Source organism: Pungitius pungitius, chromosome 17 (genome assembly GCF_949316345.1).
Source record: "Pungitius pungitius chromosome 17, fPunPun2.1, whole genome shotgun sequence".
NCBI classification, from domain to species: domain Eukaryota; kingdom Metazoa; phylum Chordata; class Actinopteri; order Perciformes; family Gasterosteidae; genus Pungitius; species Pungitius pungitius.
Genome location: NC_084916.1, coordinates 5748638 through 5772851, shown reverse-complemented (window position 1 = coordinate 5772851; position 24214 = coordinate 5748638). Strand labels below are relative to the sequence as shown.

At 41.7% G+C, this 24214-nt stretch overlaps 1 protein-coding gene across 2 annotated transcripts; it reads left to right on the top strand.

Moving 5' to 3' along the window:
• Window positions 1-2517: 2517 nt before the first annotated feature.
• sema4ab (sema domain, immunoglobulin domain (Ig), transmembrane domain (TM) and short cytoplasmic domain, (semaphorin) 4Ab) lies at window positions 2518-22515 on the top strand. Of its 2 annotated transcripts, none has more exons than XM_037473390.2 (15): window positions 2518-2732; window positions 3698-3900; window positions 4797-4957; window positions 6637-6696; window positions 8577-8675; window positions 8812-8905; window positions 9542-9664; window positions 9997-10124; window positions 11039-11220; window positions 11594-11738; window positions 12247-12436; window positions 15534-15649; window positions 16685-16848; window positions 17837-17931; window positions 20279-22515. In XM_037473390.2, exons 2-15 carry the CDS (start codon window positions 3804-3806, stop codon window positions 21076-21078), a joined length of 2454 nt encoding a protein of 817 aa, XP_037329287.2. In that variant the 5' UTR covers window positions 2518-2732; window positions 3698-3803; the 3' UTR covers window positions 21079-22515. The 2 variants fall into 2 exon arrangements, with proteins under 2 accessions (XP_037329287.2, XP_062414676.1); XM_062558692.1 differs by lacking the exon at window positions 20279-22515 and adding an exon at window positions 18330-18486.
• The last annotated feature ends 1699 nt before the right edge of the window (window positions 22516-24214 follow it).

Genomic DNA, 24214 nt, shown 5'->3' with positions numbered 1-24214 from the left:
ATCTCCAAGCCGCTCATCACACCTCACATAATGGAACTTTTTGAGGGTTTGTCGTGCCAGTGCGCCATATCTCCGCCATAGCTCCCCACAACCCATCTGGCCCACTACTACAATCCTATCGCTCACGTCTCACAATATAATCGTTAAAAGCATTCAGTTGGTGGCGTTGTCCTTGCCAGTGTCAGATAAATATCTGATAGGCTTAGGTTAGGTTCCTTACCTTACATCATTGGTAAACAAGGCACTGTGTGCTGGCTACGTCATATCTACGCTGCTGGCTACATCGACAGAAAGTTAACACATGGAAAAATACACGCCAAAACATCACATGTCAATCAAACCAGAATGGACAATTGATCATGATTTTATTTCAAAAAGCGGTCAAGACTACTTTCCTGGTTTCTGCAGTCTCTGTCTATGTGATGTGGACCTAAGCAGTCAGAGTAAATTAAAGACATAGGAGAAGCATAAAAGTAACAGATGTGCCGAAGGTATCTCTTCGGTCAAAACATTTTTTCGAGAAGGTACGTTCCCCACACTTTTATGGTTTGCAAGCTATTTCGGGGCACTGAGCGGACATCAGGCCGACTTGCAGTGGTTGTAGTCAGTCATGGGTGCTTTTGAATAATATGAATGTGCCCGTTAGTAAGCAAGGATTGCTAATTAGCACTACCAAGTTTTCTGTTTGCTCCCTCAGACGGCTGGGACCCGACATGATTTTTCTTCCAATGCCAGGCAATCTACCGGCACTGCTTTCTTGGTGATTGACCGGTCGATCGGGCATATTGGGCACCCCTGCTGTACAGGTACATACAGAATACATCAAAGCAACAAGACAGTGCCAACAACTCTTCAAACAAACGTATAACATGGGGTTTTACAATTGTACTGCGATATTTGCACTTTGATGGAAGGTGTACATGTTACATGCCCCGTTGGATTTTTACAGTGACAGCAAGAAAACTTCAGAGGCTATAACAAACCACCTGCTGGTTAAACTGAAGATGTCTGGTCTAGATGTGAAATACAACACCAGTGTCAACTATGGAAAACACAACAGTGTTTATCAGAAGTGGGAACTGACCCAGAAATATGTGCAACCTGCAAATTGTTTAGCCCATATTCTTCACAATGCAACACAATATGCAGCAGGCAGCATGTACAGTATATTGATGTTTAAAATGCTGTGCTCAAGGTTTGCATCCATTTTAGCATATCAGCAAGCAGAACAGCACAGTTGACTGAGTTTGTGGAGGCAGAAGAATGCAATCTGGTGAGGCATGTCGTCACAAGGTGGTTGTTTCTGCTTCAAGCTATTGACGGACTAAGTGACTGACTAGTTACTTTCAGAGTGAAGGTGAGGAGGAAAGGACTCATTCTTTATTTCATTTAATATTTTGGTTTTGAACAGATCTTTTCAAAAATTCCACCATCCTCATTAAGGATGGTGGGAAAAATATTTAGGAGAAAATAGAATGTTGTAGAAAGTTAACAACAGTTAACTTTGTGGTCACCACACACATCGTTCTCCTTCAGCTCGATGCTGCTTCCTCCTGCTCCATAAAACACAAGTAGATAAAAAATATAATCACACAACAAAACAAAAGGAGCAAAGCAAGTTCAGTTTCTTTGTGTATTTATTCTTATATTAATTATATTAAAGGATATATATAAAATCTATTAGAACATATATATGTTGAGATGCATCTATGAAACCAGTTTGTTGGGGAAACACCCGATCAGTGTGATCGGGTGTTTTGATATGTGTTTTGATATATGAAAATGTGCCTGTTTTCATCCACGTCCTGGTTGTGTGTAACACGCCGAGGTAATGCGTGCGGTGCGCGGATATATGGCGTTAGCATGTAGCTAACTAGCTAGCTAAACATCCCAGGTGTAGAAGTCTCTACAGAAGCGCCATATGTGCGGTTTCCCTTTCACACTGGTACGTTGTCTGATTGTGAGGTCAGGCTGATCTGGGTCCAGCTGTTTCACCTCTAGTTTCTCCAGCAAAGCTCTTCTCTTGTACCGAGTTCAGGTCAGGTCTTCTTGGAAGGACACTGCCGGTGGTCGCTCTTGTTATGTTGTTAAATGGCGCGAAAGGCAAGCCCTAATCTCAATGTATTTTAGGACGCTAAAATTATAATGTCACTTATTAACTTTATCAGTGGTTGGCTAACTGCTTCTTAGACCCGCCGCTTTGGGACACGGCGCAAGCCCAGCTGAGACAAGCGGACAAACAGAGAGGAGGTGCAGGAAAAGCATATATTTTGCACAGATATCCTAATTTACAAATATTACTACGTTTCAAAAACACAAAAGTTGACTATTTGTCAAATGTATTTTCCATATAATAAACAATAAAAAAAAAAATCTGTCGCTCATGGTGGGGCCACGCCCCCATTGCCCTATTCCTGGGCGCTAAATAACGCGACTATCCAATCAGGAGTCGTTGGGAGGGAGCAGAGCAGCAGACCCGCCCACAGATGTCAGGGTGACGGTGTAATGTGTGTTTGTGCCTGTAGGTGGAGGCTGGAGCCCTGTGGACCTGCAGATGGGAGGAGGCTCTGAGGCTTTGTGTTTGGAGCGAAGGCTCAGCCGCGGTCAGCGTTTTCCCTGACCCGATTCACGCTTCTTGGGTTCAGCCCGGACTTGTGCAAAGACATACAACTGCGGAGTATCTTTTTCAGAGAGGAGGCGACACAGTGAAGGAAACCAACCAGAGAAGAGATGTAAGATCACCCACGATCACGCAATCACATGTTCAGAACAAGTTCCATTTGATCTCTGTCTCTTTAAGAAATGCAGCAACGATGCTTCACGTGAGTGTTACGGCGTCGGACTGAAGAACCAGAATCAGCGTTCTCAACCGCACAACCCTGTTGTACGCCCCAGTCTGTCACGCGCGTATCTAACATGTAGCTTACCCACAAACACAAAGGACATGCAGTCAACCAGGCTGAAGCTAAGATGGATAACTTTTGTCATTGTCGTACTGTCTGCTTTCATGCACCAACCGCCAATTCAAATTCCATGTATGTCTGACAATATGGCAATAAATGTTTCCTGATTCCTGATTCCTGAAGGAGCCCAACATATCAAAGTCTAATGACAACATATTGACAGTCAAGGGTAGCTGCAGAACATACTTAAAGTAAAAGGAGTACTAACTAAACTAAGAAAATGGTATCCATCCTTTGCATGAGGAAATTCTTAATGGATCTCATTCAATCTTAATCGGATACCATGTGCTACATAAACAGTGGAGGCCAGAAAGTCCATCCTAAAATAATACAACTTCTGAATACGTCACAAGTGCTGAAAAGACGTCAACAAAGTATACACTAACTTCTACAAACTTTAATTTTAAGCATTGTCCTTTGTGGTGTAAAGCTCAAATCAATTTTCTGGTCACAAGCCAGAGGAGGGAGATGAGGAGGCTCAAATTTGGGAATAATCAGTGTGTGAATTGAAACACCTTACATCTTCAATGCTTCATTTTTCATCAACACTAATGACGTCACACATATATTGTGATTTGTGGTCGAAATAGGAAAGCAAATATCTGCAAATGTCCACTGAGCAGTTATGATAGAAATGCAACATTTGGAACGTTGGAGCACAGAATTGCGATCTGATACTGTCCTTGCATATATAACTTTCTGAGGGTCTTTCTTTCTCTGTGTGCCTATCTTAGATCCAGTGATGATCTGCTACATTGAAAGCAATCCAATCCAAGTCTTTGACGTTCTGGACGAACATCAGACCCTGTGCTGAGTGTCTGGATCCTCGCCCCTGCTGTGATGGAGCATCCCTACTTGCTGCCCCTCACTGTGGTTTTATTGGGTTTTCTGAGCCAAAGTTTCACAAAACTGACACCCAGAGTTTCCTTCCCTACGGGTGAGTGTTGTTTATCCGTTTGACAAATCTAAGCATACTTCAAAGTGGGTGTGTTAATAGTCCAGGTTGGTGGGATCATGGTGATTGGGCTACAGGCGAGAAGATGAAAAACAAATCAGCATGTCCAAGTTTTATGAGGCACAGGCAGCAGTTTTAGCACCTGGGAAGGAAGTTTACTCAACTCTGGAATTGGTGCTAGCAACAGCTACATCGGGGGTTAAGCCCAGCATCCCCTTCTACATCCGACTGTTCTTGCAACCCCAATCCCCCCCCCCCCCCAAACACACACACAACACAACCACAGCCTGTTTACTGTTTAAAGCTGGACTAAGGAAAGGAAAGTAAATGTATATAATGAATACAATGTTCAATCAAAATGTTGCTGTGGGAACACAAACCAAACAAAGGGGCAACTGCAACATGGTATCATATTAATCCTGACCCCGACCAAAACAAACTAACTACATGTCAAAATACAACATTTTTCGGACAAAAAATAAATGTATATTTTTTTGTTGTGCGGCCTGGTACCAATCAGCACAATTAGCTTTACTTCCAATTCAAAAAGCCGTCTTCAGCTACCATCTTGCTTTCTCCGATATAACTGACTGCAGATAGCGGCAGTTTTTTTGTTTCTGGGGTCATAACACTTGACCTTTAAAGAGCAGAATAACTCAAAAAGTATGTGTGTGGCTGTTATTGAACATTAACTGATGATTTACTATAGTATTGGAAATATAATATTTGACATGTTGAGTGATGTTGGAGATTTAAAGAGTTATTTCTGTGCAATTGATCCGATTTCTTACAGCCTGCTTACATGTGGATTCTAATTGTTTGTGGTTTTCAATTGCATGAAATAATAAATGACTTTTGTTTACTGCTATTTACAACAGGGATTCCTGGAAGACCTCTCACTCGCTTCAGTGGCCATGACGTCAGCAACACCACCACATTGCTGCTCAGTGAGAATGGAGACATGCTGTACGTCGGATCCCGCAATGCTGTGTTAGCACTGGATGTTAGCCACAAGGACACTATCGTACTGAGGAGTAAGGTGGGGGAGCGACAAGCTACATTTAGAAATGCATCAGTACATATGTTACTCATCATGGTACCTAGATCTTAAATGTATAGAACTCAAACAACTAAATACTGCAATTTTTGGAAGACAAGAAAGGAGATGAAAAGCAGGTGAAATGTCAGCTGAATAGTTCGAGGTGAAAGCAGCAGAGCTTTTCACTGAGGTAAGAACTGAAAGTCATTGTCCACTTAAGAGTTGGAGCACAAAGCAGCTGAATTGTCATCTGAATAGATGAGTAGGAGCTGTCCGCTGAGGAGTAAGAGCTGGAAGCAACCGGACTTCTCAGCTGATAGGTGAGGGCTTAAATGAGCTGAACCCTCAGCTCCACAGTTAGAGCCTAAAGCAGCTCATCTGTCAATCTAGGTCTAATCCATCCACAATCCAGCCCTAAAAGGGAGCGCTAAGAAGTGAAAGCAGCTATAAGAACTCTTAAAGGGGAAGAGAGTGGAAGTGCTGTAAAGTGTGATACTGTGTTCTCAGCCAATGCATTGAAATGTGGCACATATGAAAGGCTTGTGGATGCTTTACAAGAAAGTCAATCATGGCATTAAGATGTGCCTGATTATATTTTCTGCCAAAAAAAACATTTTCCAATTCTCACAAAATGTCCTTTGGATCATTATTTGTTAAGTTATCAAAAACTTGTTGATATCTCTTTGTGTTTAGAAGATATGAACCAATGAACAATCCTAACCATCCCTCCTTGACCCCGTGACATTTACCAAAGAGGTCAAGGTTTAGTTTAGTTTGGTGGACAGGAATAGACGTTTTAGGTCATTTTTGACCATTCAAATCCAGCCATAACTTCCAAATCATTGGTCTGTCCTCACCAAAATTTCCAGATCGCATCCCCAAATATACCCCCATCTCAAATGATATTTAAACACAAATGTATGCATTTTCAGCCTATTTTTATCGTTTAAACGAGTTGTAAAAAACAAGCTCTGCTTAGAAATAAAACCTGATACATTTAAAATTTGGGCATTATGATCTTCAGACCTTTGCTGTGGACGATCATAATTATGATCCAAATCTGCTCCATATTTCTCATTTGTCATGACCTCCATCATCCATCCATCATTTTTACAGAGGTCACTTGTTACAGAGGTCACTTGCAAACATTTTATGTTTTGTGCAACGTTGCCGTGGCAACTCATTCTTTGCAGCAACCAATGAAGCTGCTTTTAACTAAGATCTTAGAAGATGTTTTTGAGGGCGTAACAGTAGGGTTATGTTTACTCCTAAAACATCAGATCTATGTTGCTTATCGTCACCATGCCAACAGGAATGAGTTATCCGGTCATCTTGTAGAGCAACGGGTGCCCACAGATGACCGTAATAATTGTTTCCTCCATTTCTGATTCAACAATATCAACTGTTCAACATGGGAATCTCAACGCTGTTAGGCTCTGGTGACACAGCGTCACAGGAATTTATTGTAACATGTTGTCTACTATTGTCTTTGCCTTGCTTTTAGATGTAATAATGTAGAAAAATACATTTTTCTGCGCCTGCTTTCTCTTAGTAGTTGTTTCTACGTGCCTCTCGAGGCTAATTGAACAATATCTGTAGCCGTGTAAAGGAAAATGTCATATGTGTCATTGATTTGCTGAAGCTTTCATTGATGGATAAGACCGCTCTTCTTCTTTCAGCTCGACTGGAGCCCCTCAGAGAAGGACATTGAGCAATGTTCCATGAAAGGCAAGAAAATGGCAAGTAGTTGATTGTCTGTAATCCTGTGAACTAATGACACAGCAAGGACCAAACATGTCCTCTTAACAAAGGCACCAACTGAATGAGTTAAGGCTGCCAGTGACACATAGCTATATACTATCAGCAGCATCAACACAGCAAGTTGCTGTTTTCAATTACAATGAAGCATTTACTCAATCTAATCACTGCTACTGTATACAGTGGTATGAAAAAGTTTGGGCACCCCTAATAATTTTCAAGATTTTCCTTTATGTTTCATTGGCTGTTCCGAACAGTAATTTCAATTAAATATATCATATAGCAGACAAACACAGTGAAATTTATGAAGTGAAATTAAGTTTATATGATTTACAGAAAGTGTGCAATAATTACTTAAACAAAAGTAGGCAGGTGCATAAATTTGGGCACCCTTGTTGTTTTATTGATTTGAATACCTTTAGCACTAATTATTGGAACACAAAATTTGTTTGGTAAGCTCATTGATCCTTGACCTACATACACAGGTGAAGCCAATCGTGAGAAAGGGCATTTAAGGTGGCCAGTTGCAAGTTGTTCTCCTCTTTACACCTTCTCTGAAGACTGGCAACAGGGGAGCCTCAAAACAACTGTCAAATGACCTGAAAACAAAGATTGTTCAACATCATGGAAGGATACAAAAAGCTAGCTCAGAGATTTCAGCTGTCAGTTTCCACTGTGAGGAACATAGTGAGGAAATGGAAAACCACGGGCACAGTTCTAGTTAAGGCCCGTAGTGGCAGGCCAAGAAAAATCTCAGATAAGCAGAGGCGAAGGATGGTGAGATCAGTCAAACTCAACCCACAGACCAGCTGCAAAGACCTACAACATGATCTTGCTGCAGATGGTGTCACTGTGCATCGTTCAACTATTCAGCGCACTTTGCACAAGGAGATGCTGTATGGGAGAGTAATGCGGCAGAAGCCTTTTCTGCGCCCATGCCACAAAAAGAGTCGCTTGAGGTATGCTAAAGCACATTTGGACAAGCCAGCTTCATTTTGGAATAAGGTGATGTGGACTGATGAAACTACAATTGAGTTATTTGGACATAACAAGGGGCGGTATGCATGCCGGAAGAAGAACATAGCATTCCAAAACAAACACTTACTACCCTCAGTCAAATTTGGTGGTGGTTCCATCATGCTGTGGGGCTGTGTGGCCAGTGCAGGTACTGGCAACCTTGTTAAATTTGAAGGTCTCGTGGATTCCAGTCAGTATCAGCAGATTCTTGCGAACAATGTCCAAAAATCGGTGACAAAGTTGAAGTTGCGCCCGCACTGGATACCTCAACAAGACAATGACCCTAAACACCGCTCAAATTCTACCAAAGCATTCATGCAGAGGAACAAGTACAACGTTCTGGAATGGCCATCTCAGTCCCCAGACCTGAATATCATTGAAAATCTGTGGTCTGTTTTAAAGCGGGCTGTCCATGCTCGGAAACCATCAAACCTGACTGAACTGAAGATGTTTTGTAAAGAAGAATGGTCAAAAATACCTTCAACCAGCATCCAGACCCTCATTGGAAGCTATAGGAAGCGTTTAGAGGCTGTTATTTCTGCAAAAGGAGGATCTACTAAATATTGATGTAATTTTTCTGTTGGGGTGCCCAAATTTATGCACCTGCATACTTTTGTTTAAGTAATTATTGCACACTTTCTGTAAATCCTATAAACTTCATTTCACTTCTTAAATATCACTGTGTGTCTGCTATATGATATATTTAATTGAAATTGCGGTTCCGAACAACCAATGATACATAAAGGAAAATGATCAGGGGTGCCCAAACTTTTTCATACCACTGTATTTGTATATGTGGGGTTTTAGTGAAACATCTAAATTGATGTCTTTGTTTTTTTTCTAGGCTGACTGCCCCAATTTCATTCGTGTACTGCAGTTCTTGAACACCACCCACATTTATGCCTGTGGAACGTTTGCCTTCAGTCCACGCTGCACCTACATTGTAAGTTTGTTTTGACAAAAATGTAATATGAGTTCAACATTGTGACAGGATGATGATGATGATGCTCGCTGCCTCATTTCAACAAATTGAGTTAGCCATTTCATTTGTCAATACATCTTTTTCTCCTTCTCTCCAGAACTCCGAGACATTAACAATGAGCCTGAAGGCGGATGAAGGACGGGGTCGATGCCCCTATGACCCCTACCAGCGCAACACTGCTATCATCGTGGGTAGGTAACGCAGTGATGCAACTTCTGAGATATACTATATATATATATATATATATAAGCCACTAAATAGGAAATAGACTCCTTTCACACATCCAGATTTTGGGATTTGTTGGGAGGATTTTTTATTATTGGCAAGTGTGAACACAAAACACACGCACAAAGTAGTCACAACTATTTAAAATGAACAACGAACACTATACAATCACTATCTCTAAACAACAAAGAGCAATCTGGGGATTGTGTGTGCTTGTGTGGGTAGGGAGAGCAGAAAGACAAACAGATGATTAATATGTCTTATTTGATTTTTATTTTGAATATCAACAGGAAAAGTAAAATAGCTCATAGTGGAGGTGCTATGCTTCCAGGAGTGTGTATAACAGCACATCATTTGGAAATGATATTTTCCTGGGCATTGGCGTGAGCACGTTAAAATAATAACAATTAAGGAAAAGAAACGGTAAAAGTGTTGAGAGATGCTTCAGAAGGCCTTTTACTCCTGGTCCTCAGAGGTTACAGTGCGTTGTCAGGGCTCATCATGGACTACCCCCATGTTTTATGTTCAATGTTTCTGGCGTGCGTTCTGACTGTCTTTGAGCATCTCTTGAGTACTGTCCTAAGTGGCGTCCTGTTTGTTAGATGGAGAACTTTATACGGGTACGGTGGCAGACTACAGGGGGAACCGGCCCGTCATCTCCCGTCACCTCGGCGAAGGCCGCCGTCTGGACCTCAAGTTGGATGATACGTTGGGATGGCTGGAGGGTGAGTGTGTCCAGTCAAATACAACATGCTGATAGTCCGAGGTAGAAGAACGAAAACAACAAAAGAACCTAGGAGCTGGTTCTATAAACCCAGTTTGCCAATTCAGCACCCAACACTTTAAGGAGATCTGATTGGAGTCGAGCAGATACTGATCTGTTAAAAGGATTTGAATACTTTCACTGATGTGGTCACTTTGGTCACCATGGAGGTTTATGCATTGACTCAATGTGTGCCAGAAATCAACTTTAGGATTCACTGTTACATTTGATTTTATTTGACATATTTCCACAAAACTTAAACCTTGGGGAAACTTTGCCATCTATTTTCTGTAGAGCCAACCTTCATCAGTTCCAGCTTCATTCCCGATGAGGAGAAAATCTACTTGTTCTTCAGTGAAGTGGGCCGAGAGTATGACTTCATCGACAAATTTATTGTTTCTCGCGTCGCTCAGATCTGCATGGTACGGGTAAAAGACGTCATGAAAGCACCACCAAGAACAACCACATGTGTCTTTAGATGCAAGAACAATGTTCCTGTAACTGTGCTCCGAGGTAGTCCATACGTTCTGTTATGTTTTCATTATTCATGTTTACGCTCATAATAGTGCTTTCAGTTAAACGCGCTATTAACAACGTCAATTTTTTTATTGCGAGATTAACGTTTTCTTTTCTTTTTTTTTTTGGGGGGGGGTGCCTGAAAATGTCAACAGGCTTGTCTGTTTGAGTATCTGCTGAAAGCAAACCAGTAGTAGTTTACCTTTTATTGGTAACCTCACTGTAACGGTTCATTGACTGACTGCCTGGCCTGACTGCTTTGTTCACAGAAAACTGGAAAAAAAGAAAATATTAAGTTTAAGTGGTTTAACTAGGTTTAACTGCACTACAGGTTGAGTCCATATTTACCTGAAATGTGCACTTTATCATTTTATAGCGCACTATTTGGCAATGTTGTTTTTCAGTAAAATAAAACATTTGCATAAAGCAAGCCAATCCACTTTTCTATGTTGATAAGAACATTAAAATGAAGAAAAAATTATGGAAAATGAAAAGAAATGAAGGGACATTTAGAATAGATAAACATTTGCAATTAATTGTGATTCATTTTGAGTTATCTATGACATACATGCGATTAATTAAATATTGTAATCATTTGACGGCACTAGCTGATGCATTTAATGTGTACATTCAATATTCTAAAGCTTATATACTGTGATTTTCTTTACTCGTGAAATGTAACAAAACCAGGCTGTGAGAGATATCACGGCGCTCTGAATAGGTGACGGGTGTTGTGTCTGAAGAAGGGTTGAGAAACCCAACCACGACAAGTTCTAGTACTGTGTTTTTTACTTGATGCCTTCTCCTCTGCTTCTGTCAGAGTGATGTTGGAGGTCAGCGGACCCTGCAGCGACGCTGGACCACCTTTGCCAAGGCTCAGCTGTTGTGCCAAGTTGACAGTGAGCTGCCTTACAACGTGATCCAGGACATAGACACCCTCCCACCAGCAGAGGGAGCCCCTGCAGATGACACGCTCTTCTATGGCCTCTTCACCTCCCAGTGGTCAGTTTACAAAAGGGCAACTAAGTACACTCCCTGAAGCTTTGGTGGCCTCTATTAGCTGGTACCTTTGAACCATTTATAACTGTTTGATACACACAAAATGGGTCCTTGAAGAGGTGGACGGCACTTCACATGCATTCAGAGATGCATTCCTTGGTTGTTACTATTTCCTTTCTATCATCTGGAAGAGTCCAACATGGGAAATACACATTTTCATTTATACATCTAATAGAGAACATCCGTTTGAGGACAATATACACATTTTGGATTAGTATACATGGAGCAGGAGCCTTTCTATTCTATTCTCTATGTATGAGTCTGCTCTGTGCATCATTTGCTCTCTTTCATTTGGTCTTTTTTCTCCTTTAACTAGGTCTGTCAATTCTGGACGTTCGGCAGTGTGTTCATTTCGCCTTACCGACATCAAATCAGTTTTCTCTGGTAACTACAAAGTCCTGAACCGGGACACGTTGCAGTGGAGCACACGTGTTCAAGAAAAGATCGCAAATCCAGGAGAGGTAAATCAAGTTGATATGAGAATGGAACTTTATGATGAGATGGGACTTCATCCTGAGGGAAACCGTTAAAGTATTATAAACATGAGAAGTGTGAAAAATGCAGAAAACTGAAGTGAGCCCAAATGGATGCGGATAATGGAGGAGGCCTCAAGGTCGCTGCACTTTAAAGAGTGGAGAGAGTCCTCATCTGGCCAGCTGTTATAGAGGGTCTTTCTTCACCAGGGAAATGATTCCTCTGTCATCCACCACACTTGTTTTCCGTTGTCTTCCGGGTCTTTTGGTGTTGCTGAGCTCAGCAGTGCGTTTATTTTTAAAGAATGTACCAGAGTTGATTATGCTTTTATTAAATCTCTGATGGGTTGGTTCGGATTATTCAGCCTGACGAGGGCTGCCTCCACTGGCAGCTCTTTGGACTTGTTATTGAGAATGGTGTCGATGTCCAAATATTCATGGACCGGACTGTAATTGTGTTCAAATGACTGTTACTGTCCAACTTCCTCTGTGTTAGTGTGGACTGCACAACGCATCTGACAACGCCCTGCGCTTCGTCAAAGAAAACTTCCTGGCAGACGAGAGTGTGCGACCAGTTGGAAGACGTCTGACTCTGTTATCTTCTGAGCACGACTATAGCCATCTGACGGTCCAGAGGGTCCAGGCCGCCAACAGCAGGGACTACACCGTCCTGTTCCTGCTGACAGGTAGGCCATTCTGGTTATACTAGAATCAACTTTTTAAATCATTTTGTTGTCAGGCTCCATAAAAGGTAGAAAATAAATCATGAAGATACATAATATAATTCAATAAATAAACAACACAGAAGCAATTAAAAATATCCACCTAAGAGAAAAAAGAGAGAAAAAAAAGCTGCGTGTTTCACAGGGTTTTGGCTGCACGTTTTGTGTATGTAAGTTTGTGTCTGATGTGCGTATGCGTGTTATTTACTCTTCTGGCTTGCGGAAAAGCTGTTCCTCTGTACATTGTAGTGTACTTGTCTCGGACTGAAATGCAGCACTCGAAGAAGACGAGTAGCTGGCCTCTAGAAGACGGGGGAATATGATTGACAAGAACCTAATGCTTTCTTTTACTCCTCCCCACACACAACACAAACTATTATGTAAAGTGCAGCCACAGTGCAGGCAGATGAATACCAACCACCAGCACATTTTCTGGTCTTGTATAAAAATACTTCTGGGACTGAGTTATTCCGTCTCTGGGGGACATCTATGGCTATGTCCTCAGCTCACCTGAAAAGAGTGGATCCAACATCATAGAGAGCAATTGCTGAAATCCTATTAATTTCTTTTCCCATCTGTTGGGAACTGTGTAGGACACATGCGTCAAACTCATATCCGGCCCGTGAATGAATTATTTTTGGCCCACATGATCATATCTATTTACTATTAGAGCTGGCCTGCCGGAATATCGCACGCATCACCATAATACCACAATGCACTCTCTGTGTGTCGTTGCGCATTCGCGGGCCCGCTCCCAGTCTGTATTACATACCGCTTGTGTAACTTTCAGTTATCCCTCTCCCCAAAAAATGGCTAAACGAAAGGTGGAATTTGAAAAGAGGAGTTTTCAAGACAGGTGGGAGGCAGGTCCGTGTACCTTATCATCGTCCCTTTTACCGTTAAAACCATACCAAAAACGTTTTACTCTGTTCATTATTTTTGTGGTTTTTCCCATGAAATGAAAATATGAAGCGTAGCCGGAAGTACGTAGATTTTCACAGTAAGAATGGATGGATGACAGCGGTTACCAGGGTAACAAGAGGAGAAAAGTTGATTAACGGATATAAATAAATAATCCTGGTCTGACGGGATGTGTTAGCAGTAGTTGACTACACTCGCTGCTCTTGGCTCGGATATTTATTGTCAGCTTCAGTGAACACAGAGCAGAGACAGTTTAAGGAGATCCCAGAGTAAACATGTTCGCATCTCCAACAGCATGTGTCAGAATATGTGTATTTAAACTAGGGCCGGGACTCGATTAGAAATATTAATCTAATTAATTAGAGGCTTTGTAATTATTTAATCGAAATTAATCACATTTTAATTGCATAAATATTTGAGCTGAGAACAGTGAGAAGTAATTTTTTTCACATGGATTTTTATGGGTTTTAATTTTTGTTCAACCAATTCCAGCAGACAAGTGTAGCAATATCATATTTAGAAATATAGTACTTTCAGAAATTCAGGTAGCCTATAGGTAAGTAGACCTTCTGTAAACTATGTTTTTTTAAGTAGAACAATACTTTCAAGGACATTCAGAACATTGGTTATTTTTTCAGACGTGGACTTGTTACCCTGGTCCTTAAACCAGTCATCTGGTGGAGTGTGGGTTGGGTGTGGGTCCTTGTACTCGGAGTCGGGCTAACGTCCACGCTAGTTGCTTATTGTTTTGCGTTGAGGTGATACTTGAGGCTCGATGTGCTGCGGTGATGTGCGAATTTCTTGTTGCATAGCTTGCACACAACCATGCTCTTATCGACGCTTCCACCAGTTTGATTTCATAATAAAATTTCCCATTCACAGGGCCAACCAACACGGTCTCGTCAGGTTCTTCGTTCATGTTCACTGTGGTTTGTTGTTGTCTGAAGTCATGAACGCTAGTTGCTGCTCCAGTATAATCGGTCCGCCGAAACTCATCCAGTGAGAAACATCCCGCGGTGCAAAAAATAAGTGTAAAAATGCGTAAAAAATGTTTGTGTGTTGTGTTCTTTTTTGTGTAATTAATTCATCTTAATTCACATTGTAATTAATTCATCTTAATTAACACGCTAAAGTCCCGGCTCTAATTTAAACCAATAATTATATTGAACTGTCCATGTTATTTGTCTAGGTTACACATGTCGAACTCGCGGCAGTGTCGGCCACCGGAGTGCGTACGTCCTGCCGTCAGCGAACAGTCAGCGGACCGTCAGCGAACAGTCAGTCGGACGTATCTGGCCCGAACCTGAAATGAGTTTGACACCCCTGGTGTAGGAGCATGTCTAGTTATTAGCTACTATGACACTAAATCATTGACATCAATAGAATGACTCTCGCATTTGGAATCTGAATTCCTGCACTCTGAATTGAAGTTCCAAATACGGGTGTCATTTGTTTGCATTGATCTAGCAAACCTAGCGAATGTCACAGTAACAGATACTGTAGTTATTACGCAGCATTTAACAAACCCTGGGGCCGGAAGATGTGTGTAATAGCATGTTAAACAATAGAGGGATGTTTGTGCAGCATTTAGAGGGGCTCAGCAGCCTGTAAACATGCACTTTTATATGCACTCACCTTTATACAAGAACAACAATCAAACACATTCTAATCAAACTATTCCTCATACATCTGAGATGTGGGTCCATAGGGTTTGCTGTTTCCTCGAACTCGCCATTCGCTCTGTTTGCTTTGAATTGATTGGGAGAAACAAGTGCTCGTGCCTTCAAAGGCCCGATTTTGAAGAAGCTGTCGTGGTCTTCTCTGCTGATTGGGGGTCTTGGAAACTGTTGGGTTCCTCGGGGGAGCCCTAGTTGTCTAACACGTTGACCGGTTCGTTGGCTGTAGAGGCACAGGAACAACAGTGTCTCCTTCTTACACCAAGCTAACTTGGACGAAAGAGGTTGTTCATCACCGCGTGGTGGCTTCTATACCAAGCTAGCTTCAAGCTGCGGTTCCGGTGGTTTCTGTGACAAAAACCGGGTTGTTGCCAGCTGATGGCCAAATTTGCATGGTGCATGTCTCAGCACATCAATTTCAAGTAGAAAATTTGATCTGCATTTTCTCACAAACTTTCTTTCAGAGTCTGGTTACCTACACAAAGCCGTCCTTCTACAAAGTGGGGCCCACATCATAGAGGAGGTCCAGGTTTTCGAGCAGCCTCAACTTGTCAAGAGCCTGAAGCTCTCCATACCCACGGTACACGTTTCCTTACCACATTTAGATATGCTTTAACTCCTCCGAGGGGAAAACCAGGGAAAGCAGATTCTGCTTCTATATTAACGAAGGTTGGTGTACGGATGTCACAGTGTTAAAGGAATCATGCAACCCTCAGGCAGAAACTGCAAACCTTTTTACTCACCGCGGGAGTTTTCATTCATTCTGTACGGTGTGTGATTGTGGCGCTCCAACACCTGGCTGAGTAGACTGCCAACATGGAGCTAATGCACCCTGAATAGCTGCTCATTATTCTTGAAGATTTCAACAAAGCAAACGACAGCATTAAATATAACCGTAAAATGTTCTTCTCTCAGCCTTACATATCATGCTTTAGAGATGAAGATATCTCTATCTGCAAGTTTTTCGAGTTGTGCGTCTAATATAAGACCGTCAAGGGCAGCAGGTGTCATGGCAACGGGAGCAGCGAAGAAAAAGCTGATGACGCAAGCAGGAAGTCTTTTCATCAAGTAGTAAGCATTTTTGAGATTGGATATAGAAAGAATCTTTAAATTTTAGCTGTTCAAAAGGATGGAGTGAAAGAGTGGGGATACCTGCGCCGGTCAATGCACGATCCGAGGAACTTCTCTATCTTTTCTACGCAAAAGGAACCTACTCCAGTAAGAGAGGAAAAGCGTCTGGTGATGCCCGCAGCAAGAAATGAGCCATTGTAATTTGCGATTTTGTATAGCTTTACAGTCTGTGCACATGCAATATCCTCTGTCCCAAAACCCTCACATCAGCACAGGAAAAACTGGGGAAAAAACAAAAAAACAACCTTCAACAACCATATCCTTTGGTAATATTTTTTTCTGTGCTTAGTTGATAATGGATGTGTATTTCACTTATGTTTTTCTATAAAGCGACAACTGCTCTCAAGCTAAAGGGAGCAATAGGTCCAGTCATTTCAGTCACCGTCTTCAGGCAGTAGCAGCCACCCTGTCCAAATGTCTTGCAAAGTGTTCTTGTCTTGGGATACTGTTTTAACTGTTTAGAACTCATTCTGTCCCACTGCAGGGAATGATATATATTGGCACATCTGAGGGTGTAGTACGCGTTCCAACAGCCAACTGCTCTTTCTACTGGACCTGTCCTCAGTGTGTTCTTGCCCGAGACCCCTTTTGCGGTTGGGACCCTGTGAGCAGGGCCTGTGTGGAGGCCTCCAAAACCCGGACCGGCCTGTGAGTACCAAAAGATCACGTGAAAAATAACTTGTTGTGTCAAACACTGATATATAATACTACTGTTACATTAAACAAAATTAAAAAATGCATAATTAGGACTCAAACAGTTTAATTCTGATGATCATCAGGCCAACAGGGCATTTGGCGCAGTGGAGGCCCGAAATAACGTCTAACCTGTCCGCATAGTATCAGATAGTAAAGTCATATCAATACACATCCCTCCACCTCACCTGATGTGTTCTTAGTAGGGCTGTCAACATGATCTATGCGATTAATGTGGCCGAGTTAATGCAATAAAATATTTTAATGTAGTTAACGTAGGATTGTTTACTTCTTTGACTGTGGAAACGAAAAGGCTGCTAGCTGCAGTCAGTTACATCAAGATGGAGAGAGCTGTTTGCATTGAAAGTAAAACAAACAGAGGCGCGACATACAGCGGAGAAATTTCCAGAGGAATTCCTCGAGAATCAGAAGGGGGGTGAGTGGCGAATGGACCACTTTACGCACCGCTAGCCAAAGCTAGCTGCTAGGCTACAGCAGTGCAGCACACGGTCTGAAAAGGACCCACCAATGTGCCCCTAAACTACAGTGGTTTGGAAAAGGTCCTGGCTAAATGTTGGGAGGTTTTTGGCACTTGATGGAGAGCTGAGAGACTGTTTCACCTGTTGGAATTCTGCCTCGGAGCATATCAAATATGTTTTGTGTTAAATATAAAACTAAACAACAGTGTTTAAAATACACGCTTTCGTCTTGAATGAAAAACAAACTTTTAATCGCAATTAATGAATTTGAGAAAAATTGTGTGATTAATCAGTTAACTTTTGACAGCCTTAATATTTAGTGCTGTTGTAAAGCGCCCGCTGTGATCCCGAGAAGTCATACACAAGTACGTACAAATGAATTTCAAGTTGAACTGCCAGGGTTGCCAGCATGAGATCAGGACATCAAGGTGTCTTTTTTGCTGACTGTAGTTCTTCCTCCTCAGATGCCAGGACATAGACAGAGGAAATGTTAAAGAGGCGTGCAACACAGTTTCAATGACGCACAGAGACCGATTTGGTCCAAACAAACTGCCTGCAGGTAAGTGTCTCTTATCTCAGTGGCTGTCAACATACTACATAAAATAAATATTGACATTCACAGGATTTTCTTCAGAGAAAAGGTATTGTCCACTATGCCACTGGGGCTTAAACTATTTAATCACAACAACTGGCATGTGTACTTTATTTACTGGAACATTTTGTTTGAAATGTTTAGGTACATCCCCTGATTATTATTATTATTTGTTAAAGTTTGACAACGATGAGCACTAAGTTAACATTTTAAAGTGTAAAATGAAGTGGACCGATTTATAGACTTTGGAAAGGACCTCAAATCGAACATTGACATTTCATTCTGTCACAGTGTGTCTATGTGTTATCCCATTGAGCTGGCTGTCGTTTTTATAGAACGTAAGAAAATCTGATTGGTCATTACAGGCAGTGATGCTGCTTTTCAGACCCACCAACTAAAAGTGATCCACATTTTCTTATGACCTACTAAGATAACCATGGTAAACCTTTCAATGAAAGTCTTACTTCTATCCTATTTCTATGGCAGATTCTGTACCTGCACCTTTCCCATCTCTCTAACACACCCCTGACTATCCTGATCCAGTGTGTTCACTTCTTGAGGTCTTTGTTGTTGAAACTATTTTTTAAGTTTTCCCAAACAAATGTCACAATTCATAACCAGTGTCCAAACATGATGAGATTCACACATATTTTAAAATGGCAAATAGAGATTTATCAATAATTCTAAGGCACAGAATTGGGAAAGTTTTTTTTATAAGCACAGACTGAGATTTGCAGATACAAATCACTCTTTTTTTTCTAGCTCTATTACATTTACACAATAACAGTTAAAATATTTCTTGTAAATCTCAATTTAAAATCAAGGCTATTTGCAGGGTGTTAACATTCTATCTAGATTGTTATAGAAAAAAATAGTTACCCTCTACGATCATGACATCATATGGAATTATTATTATGAGACATATGAAGGTTTTATTTTCTGAACAGTAATCAGGGAAAAGTCAATCTATCTATCAATAATCTATGCATTAATAATCTATGTTCAGTAGCCCATTAGAGTGAAGGGTCCAGCACCAAGTCCTCAGCTGGTATTTACTATGCAGGGACTTTTTAATTTGTTAACTTTGTTCTATCATAGAATGATAGCTTTGGTATCGTACTATCAAAGGCATTGAATAACTTTAGTTCTATCAACTCACTGTCTGGAAGAGATTTAAAATGAAAATGTCCACATAGGAGTTCGCTACCCTTCAGTTTAAAGCCCGCCCCACAATGCTCTCATTGGTTGACACCACTTTCCTAGTCTTGCACCTTGTTTCATAACTGCCTGCCTGCCTGCACTAGTGGGTTTAATTACACTTTTTTCTCAAGGATTGGACACACTTGGGCGTGGACAAGGAGCAAGGGGAGATGATGCGTTTTTTGGCAGTTTTTGTCATGTGTTTGTCAAGGTTCATGAATTTCTGAGTGATGTTGAGTGCAAAAAGTGGTTGGTGAAAGGTTCCTTTTTCAGAACGGCAGGTTCCAATGGTCGGTGGTAGGTTCCTCTGTCAGAGCGGCAAGTCGCAAGATCTGTCGCCACCTTCCTATGGTATCAACAGCAGGTCACATGATCTATCGCCATCTTCCTTTCCTATGAACGTCAGGTCGCTAAATCTGAAGGCACCTTCCTATCGTATTATAGGAACATGGCGATGTTCAGAGGCATGGCAACGCTAATATACATATGTATCGACAGCGCATGCTAAATGCGAACGGTTTAGCCGGACGGGGTGTGTGGAGGCTAGTAGGCGGTCCGTTGGTGCTCTCTGTCCGCTGCCTTCGGTTGGTTATCAAAACATTGGCCAAATGACTCGTTTCAGACTTTATGAGCAAATACAGAATCCCTTAGTGTTCATTTCTAAAGCCTCGCATTAAGACGTACATCCCTTCATTTAAGACGCTGCGCTACTTGCAGGTCGCTGTGTTGTGCAGATCCTCAATAAAGTTGGAAAAAAACATTTACCCATGGTCATGAAGATACTCATTTAACAATACATGGACTTTGCATGCCGCTAAATACCCAACTGAGATTGGCACCTGCCGTTCTGAAAAAGAATCTGACCACCGACCACGCAACCTGCCGCTCAGACAGAGGAAGCTACCAACGACCATCGGCACCTGTCGTTCTGAAAAGGGAACCTTCCACCGACCACTTTTCGCACTCGGTGCTACTGGAATTTCCTTCCTGGTCAGCACATTCTTTGGCAAGTTTTGATTGTTGTCTGCAGCTTTCTTGATATTGCATGATGCTGGGTAGAGGGATATGGTATGATCTTGGTGAGTAATCTGTATGTCAACCTCATGTCCTGTAGGAGAACTGGTGTCCGTGTCCCTGAATGAAGTGGTGCGGCTACAGTGTCCTGCAGCCTCGCAGCTCTCCCAGCAGCTGTGGGAGCGTCCAAACAGCCGGCTGCCTTCAGACTTGTACCTACACCTGGAGGATGGGAGTCTTAGCTTTGTGGCATCCCCCGCCACACTGGGTCATTACCTCTGCCTGTCCACTGAGAACGGCTACCAACAAACTATGGCCATCTTTCACGTCAAACAGAAGAGCAGCCCCTTGACTCAAATCCCAAACATCTACGCTTGGCCTGAGACCCACCACACAGCCACCACAAAGAGTGTGGCCAGGACTGATCCTGGACTACACACCTCTGTGGTGACTTGGCCTGAAACAACAGAAACAAGACAAGGAGAGACCGAGGCAACCCTGTCTAGCAGTCAAGTCACCACCAGGCTACGGAGCAGAAACATGACCTTGTTAAGAGAGGAATCTTGGCAGAGAGAGGCAGAGTTCCGGGACGGGGAGTCCCTCCTATTGGCCAGGGGGCCCTGTTACCTTAAGGAGCTGGTGGTTGTTTCAGTTCTGCTGGTGCTCTGCCTCAGTCTGCTAATAACCATGGTTCTGTATGTCAGCAGACAGCGCTGTCACAGTCAAACAGCCCCGCAGCCAGTAACTCCAACTAGAGAATGTGACAGAAGGACCCCTGTGGAGCAGGAGGCTCTCAAAGGGAATATTTTTCTGAGCAAACCCAGTGGACATGCTAGTGGACTAGTTTGTAATGGGGCCCTCTCAGGCTCTAATGGGCATTTGCCTAACACCCCTATCTGAACAGTCTCAGATGAGATCAGAGCTGAGGGAAGGACATCCCAGGTACCAGAGTTACCACGGTCCAAGCTCAGTGGGAGAGTCTGTTGAAGACCGTTCAAGCACTGTGGACTCACAGGTAAGATTCAGATGTAATAGGATGAAAGACAATCTTTCTGGTTTATACCAATGCAGACGGATGGCTGTGGAAACAAGACTTTTTGTTGTTACCCAACACTAAAGCACATGTCCACTGTTATGTCCTGAATTGTTTTTGTTTTCACCTACGACCACATGAGACCAACTTGAAGATAATTGGTGATCCAATACAGTTGGTACTAAACAATTTTTATAGACCAGTGGGGGTTTGATGCAAAATCACTGACCGCCACATATAGATATATTCAGCGGGTGAAATAAGTATTAGTAAATATATTTCCAAAGGAGCTATTGACATGACATTTCACCAGATGTTAGTAACAGCCACTTAGAGTAATTGGTCAAATATTTTAAACTGAGGTTGTATTCGGTACTTATGGTAAGTACATGTTGTATGGTTTGGAGAAACAAACTAAGGGAACTAAGTAATGTACTTCTGCAAGGAGAGAGTGGCAAAACCCATTCACCTTACCAAAATCAATATTTTGAGTATCTGGTGGCAGGGAATTGAACTGAAAGGAAAACCTTTTCTTTTTCAGGTGGCTTTAAAGAAAGTAAACAACTCAGTTCCGTTCTAACAATATTCTGAATATTGCATACACTGATTTCACTTGTATCCTAGGTGTCTTAAATACATTTTGCTGTAGCCCCTGTCCACCATAGTACATTGCTCTGTGCTCCTGTCTTTATCTCCAAACTCCATCTACCTCGCAAGCATCACAACTATCCCTTTAAATTAATTTAATCCCTCTCATACTAAAGAGAGATGTTGGTCTATGCTCATCTCAGAATCAGACATTACACAGACAGGTCGACCAGACATTGCTGTTAATGCCACTCAGCTAATTTGCTTTGACAAATAATAAACATTTAATACAAACAGATTTTGAAGGAAACTTAATAACAGGTTCTAAAAGCCCACTGAGTTAGGATAAGTGGACTTGTTCATCTTTGTTAGTTGGTATTGCACACATAATAAGAACATGCTTTGGCTCATCACTAATTGTCTACACACTGGGCCCTTTGAACACATCAGTAGACATGTCTCCATGTAGAGCATATCAAATACCACCAAGTTCAGATTTCATTTGTTATTTGAATTACATCAAGTAATATTCCCTTTTAACCTTCTAACCCCTATTAATACTATTAAAATCTGAAAGATTATTATATTGTTTTTCAGTAGTAAACACATCTGCAGTAAATATTGGTTTATATGAGGCTAAAAAGTCCTGTTCATCTTTGATCAAATATCATTTTATGTGATTCGATTTGTGACTCAGTTTTGTTATGAATAAAAACCTTGTGATTTTAATCATTGTAATTATTCAGGTTCATTTTGATGACAAACCTCGGGCCTGCTTCACGAGGAAGTCTGTCATGACCTGGCTCCGACAGCCATGACCTAAAACGGGAGACGCAGCCAGTTGCCCAAAAGTTAGTTTCTATTTAGATTTCGCCAGAACAATCCACACACGATGGCTTCTGACGAGGCACAGAGCGATCAGCCAGGAAGGAGCAGCTTTAAACTGGCGCACCAGGCCCAGGTGTCTCCAGTTAGCACTGTCCAGTAACCTGCCATTAAAGACACACACACACAAGTAACACAGCAGGGAACCGTCACAAGTCTAAAACACAACACTATTTAACATAGTGTTAACTTATTTCTTCATGAGTACGGCACCGGCACCAAAACGTAGATCTTTTAAAAGTGGAACTGAAAAGCTCAGGAAGAAAAATAAGAGGAAGGTGCATCAAAATATTTTAAAATCTTTGGAAATTTGGGAAACCACCGATTGGTGACGCAGCTTATTGTTTAATTATGCACCTTCAATAGCCATAAACAAAAACACAATCACAAACCCAGCAGGCAACACTACTTATACCACTGATGTTCACACCCAGCTCATACTAATTCTGCCCTCTGATTCCAGGGTCTTTATTGTGTGGTCTTTTCCTGCTGACATTCATTCCTTAAGACTAGTTATACGAATAAGCATGTGATACTAGCCCAGAGTTACGCATATTGATCTAGCAAACTATTCCTACCTTGGAGTGTTACAATAACCATTACCTCGTCTATACCGGAAAATTGGTGGATCCAAATATTACTAAAAAAACATGAAATGTATTCGTAATCATCCTAGATAATGTGAAGTGTATTGGTATCCACTGACTGGTGCACCGCTCTGTCAATAACTCCTGCGCCACTTTTTATCCCCAGTCCACCTCTGTATACAGTACAGTGAAGATATCTCCAAGATGGAGGTGGAGATTATACTGGACACCATCTTATTTGGGCCTTATTGAAATGTGATATTTTTGAACAGTAAGGGGTCTAGCCTCAAAGTTTTGTACGGTGCTCTACAACATGACGCTGTAACAGCAAGACAGAAGAGAAGCAAGGTCCTGGCTTAGTGAGAACCTTAATGTAAATGTTTAAAGTTTTCCAGCAGGGAGACATCTTGGAATGAACAGTTAAAATCAAAAATATTTAATAAAGGAAAAGGTGTTGTGCTAAAAAGAACACCTCAGCTGAGGAGCTGCTGGTCTCCACAAACCAACAGGCCACAGGGAGTGCTTCGACCATCCCTAGACCATGTCTGTTGTCTCAACCAGCAAACTCGAGAACAATCGCTGCCTACAAGTATTTATACTGATCAGTTGAGGTGTGAAAGTTAGTGGCCACGCCCCCTGGGAGTGGTCCCCTGGTGAGTTCATTGTAGCTCGGATTTCGAAGGCCTCCCAGTGAATATCAATTGTAGTGTTATCAAGTATTACATGAATGCATTTTGGTAGATTAAATTGAATACAATCATAACTGTACATTGGTAATATTCTATTTGATTATAGTTTCAAAACTAGAGTGATTTTACAACATTCCCATTACTTTATTGAATACATATCTCCAGAATCATGGTTGGATTTTGGTGTACACTAAATGCATTTTATTTATAGTTAATGAACCTGGTCGTCAACTTGACCCTCTATCCATCTGCTT

What these genes read in the sequence shown, in the direction of transcription:
- sema4ab (XM_037473390.2), top strand. Translation starts at nt 3,804, where the DNA reads ATGGAGCATCCCTACTTGCTGCCCCTCACTGTGGTTTTATTGGGTTTT. An exon ending in GTCCACGCTGCACCTACATT is followed by an intron (nt 8,676 to 8,811) that starts GTAAGTTTGTTT and finishes CCTTCTCTCCAG; the next exon opens with AACTCCGAGACATTAACAAT. An exon ending in TCCAAAACCCGGACCGGCCT is followed by an intron (nt 16,849 to 17,836) that starts GTGAGTACCAAA and finishes CTTCCTCCTCAG; the next exon opens with ATGCCAGGACATAGACAGAG.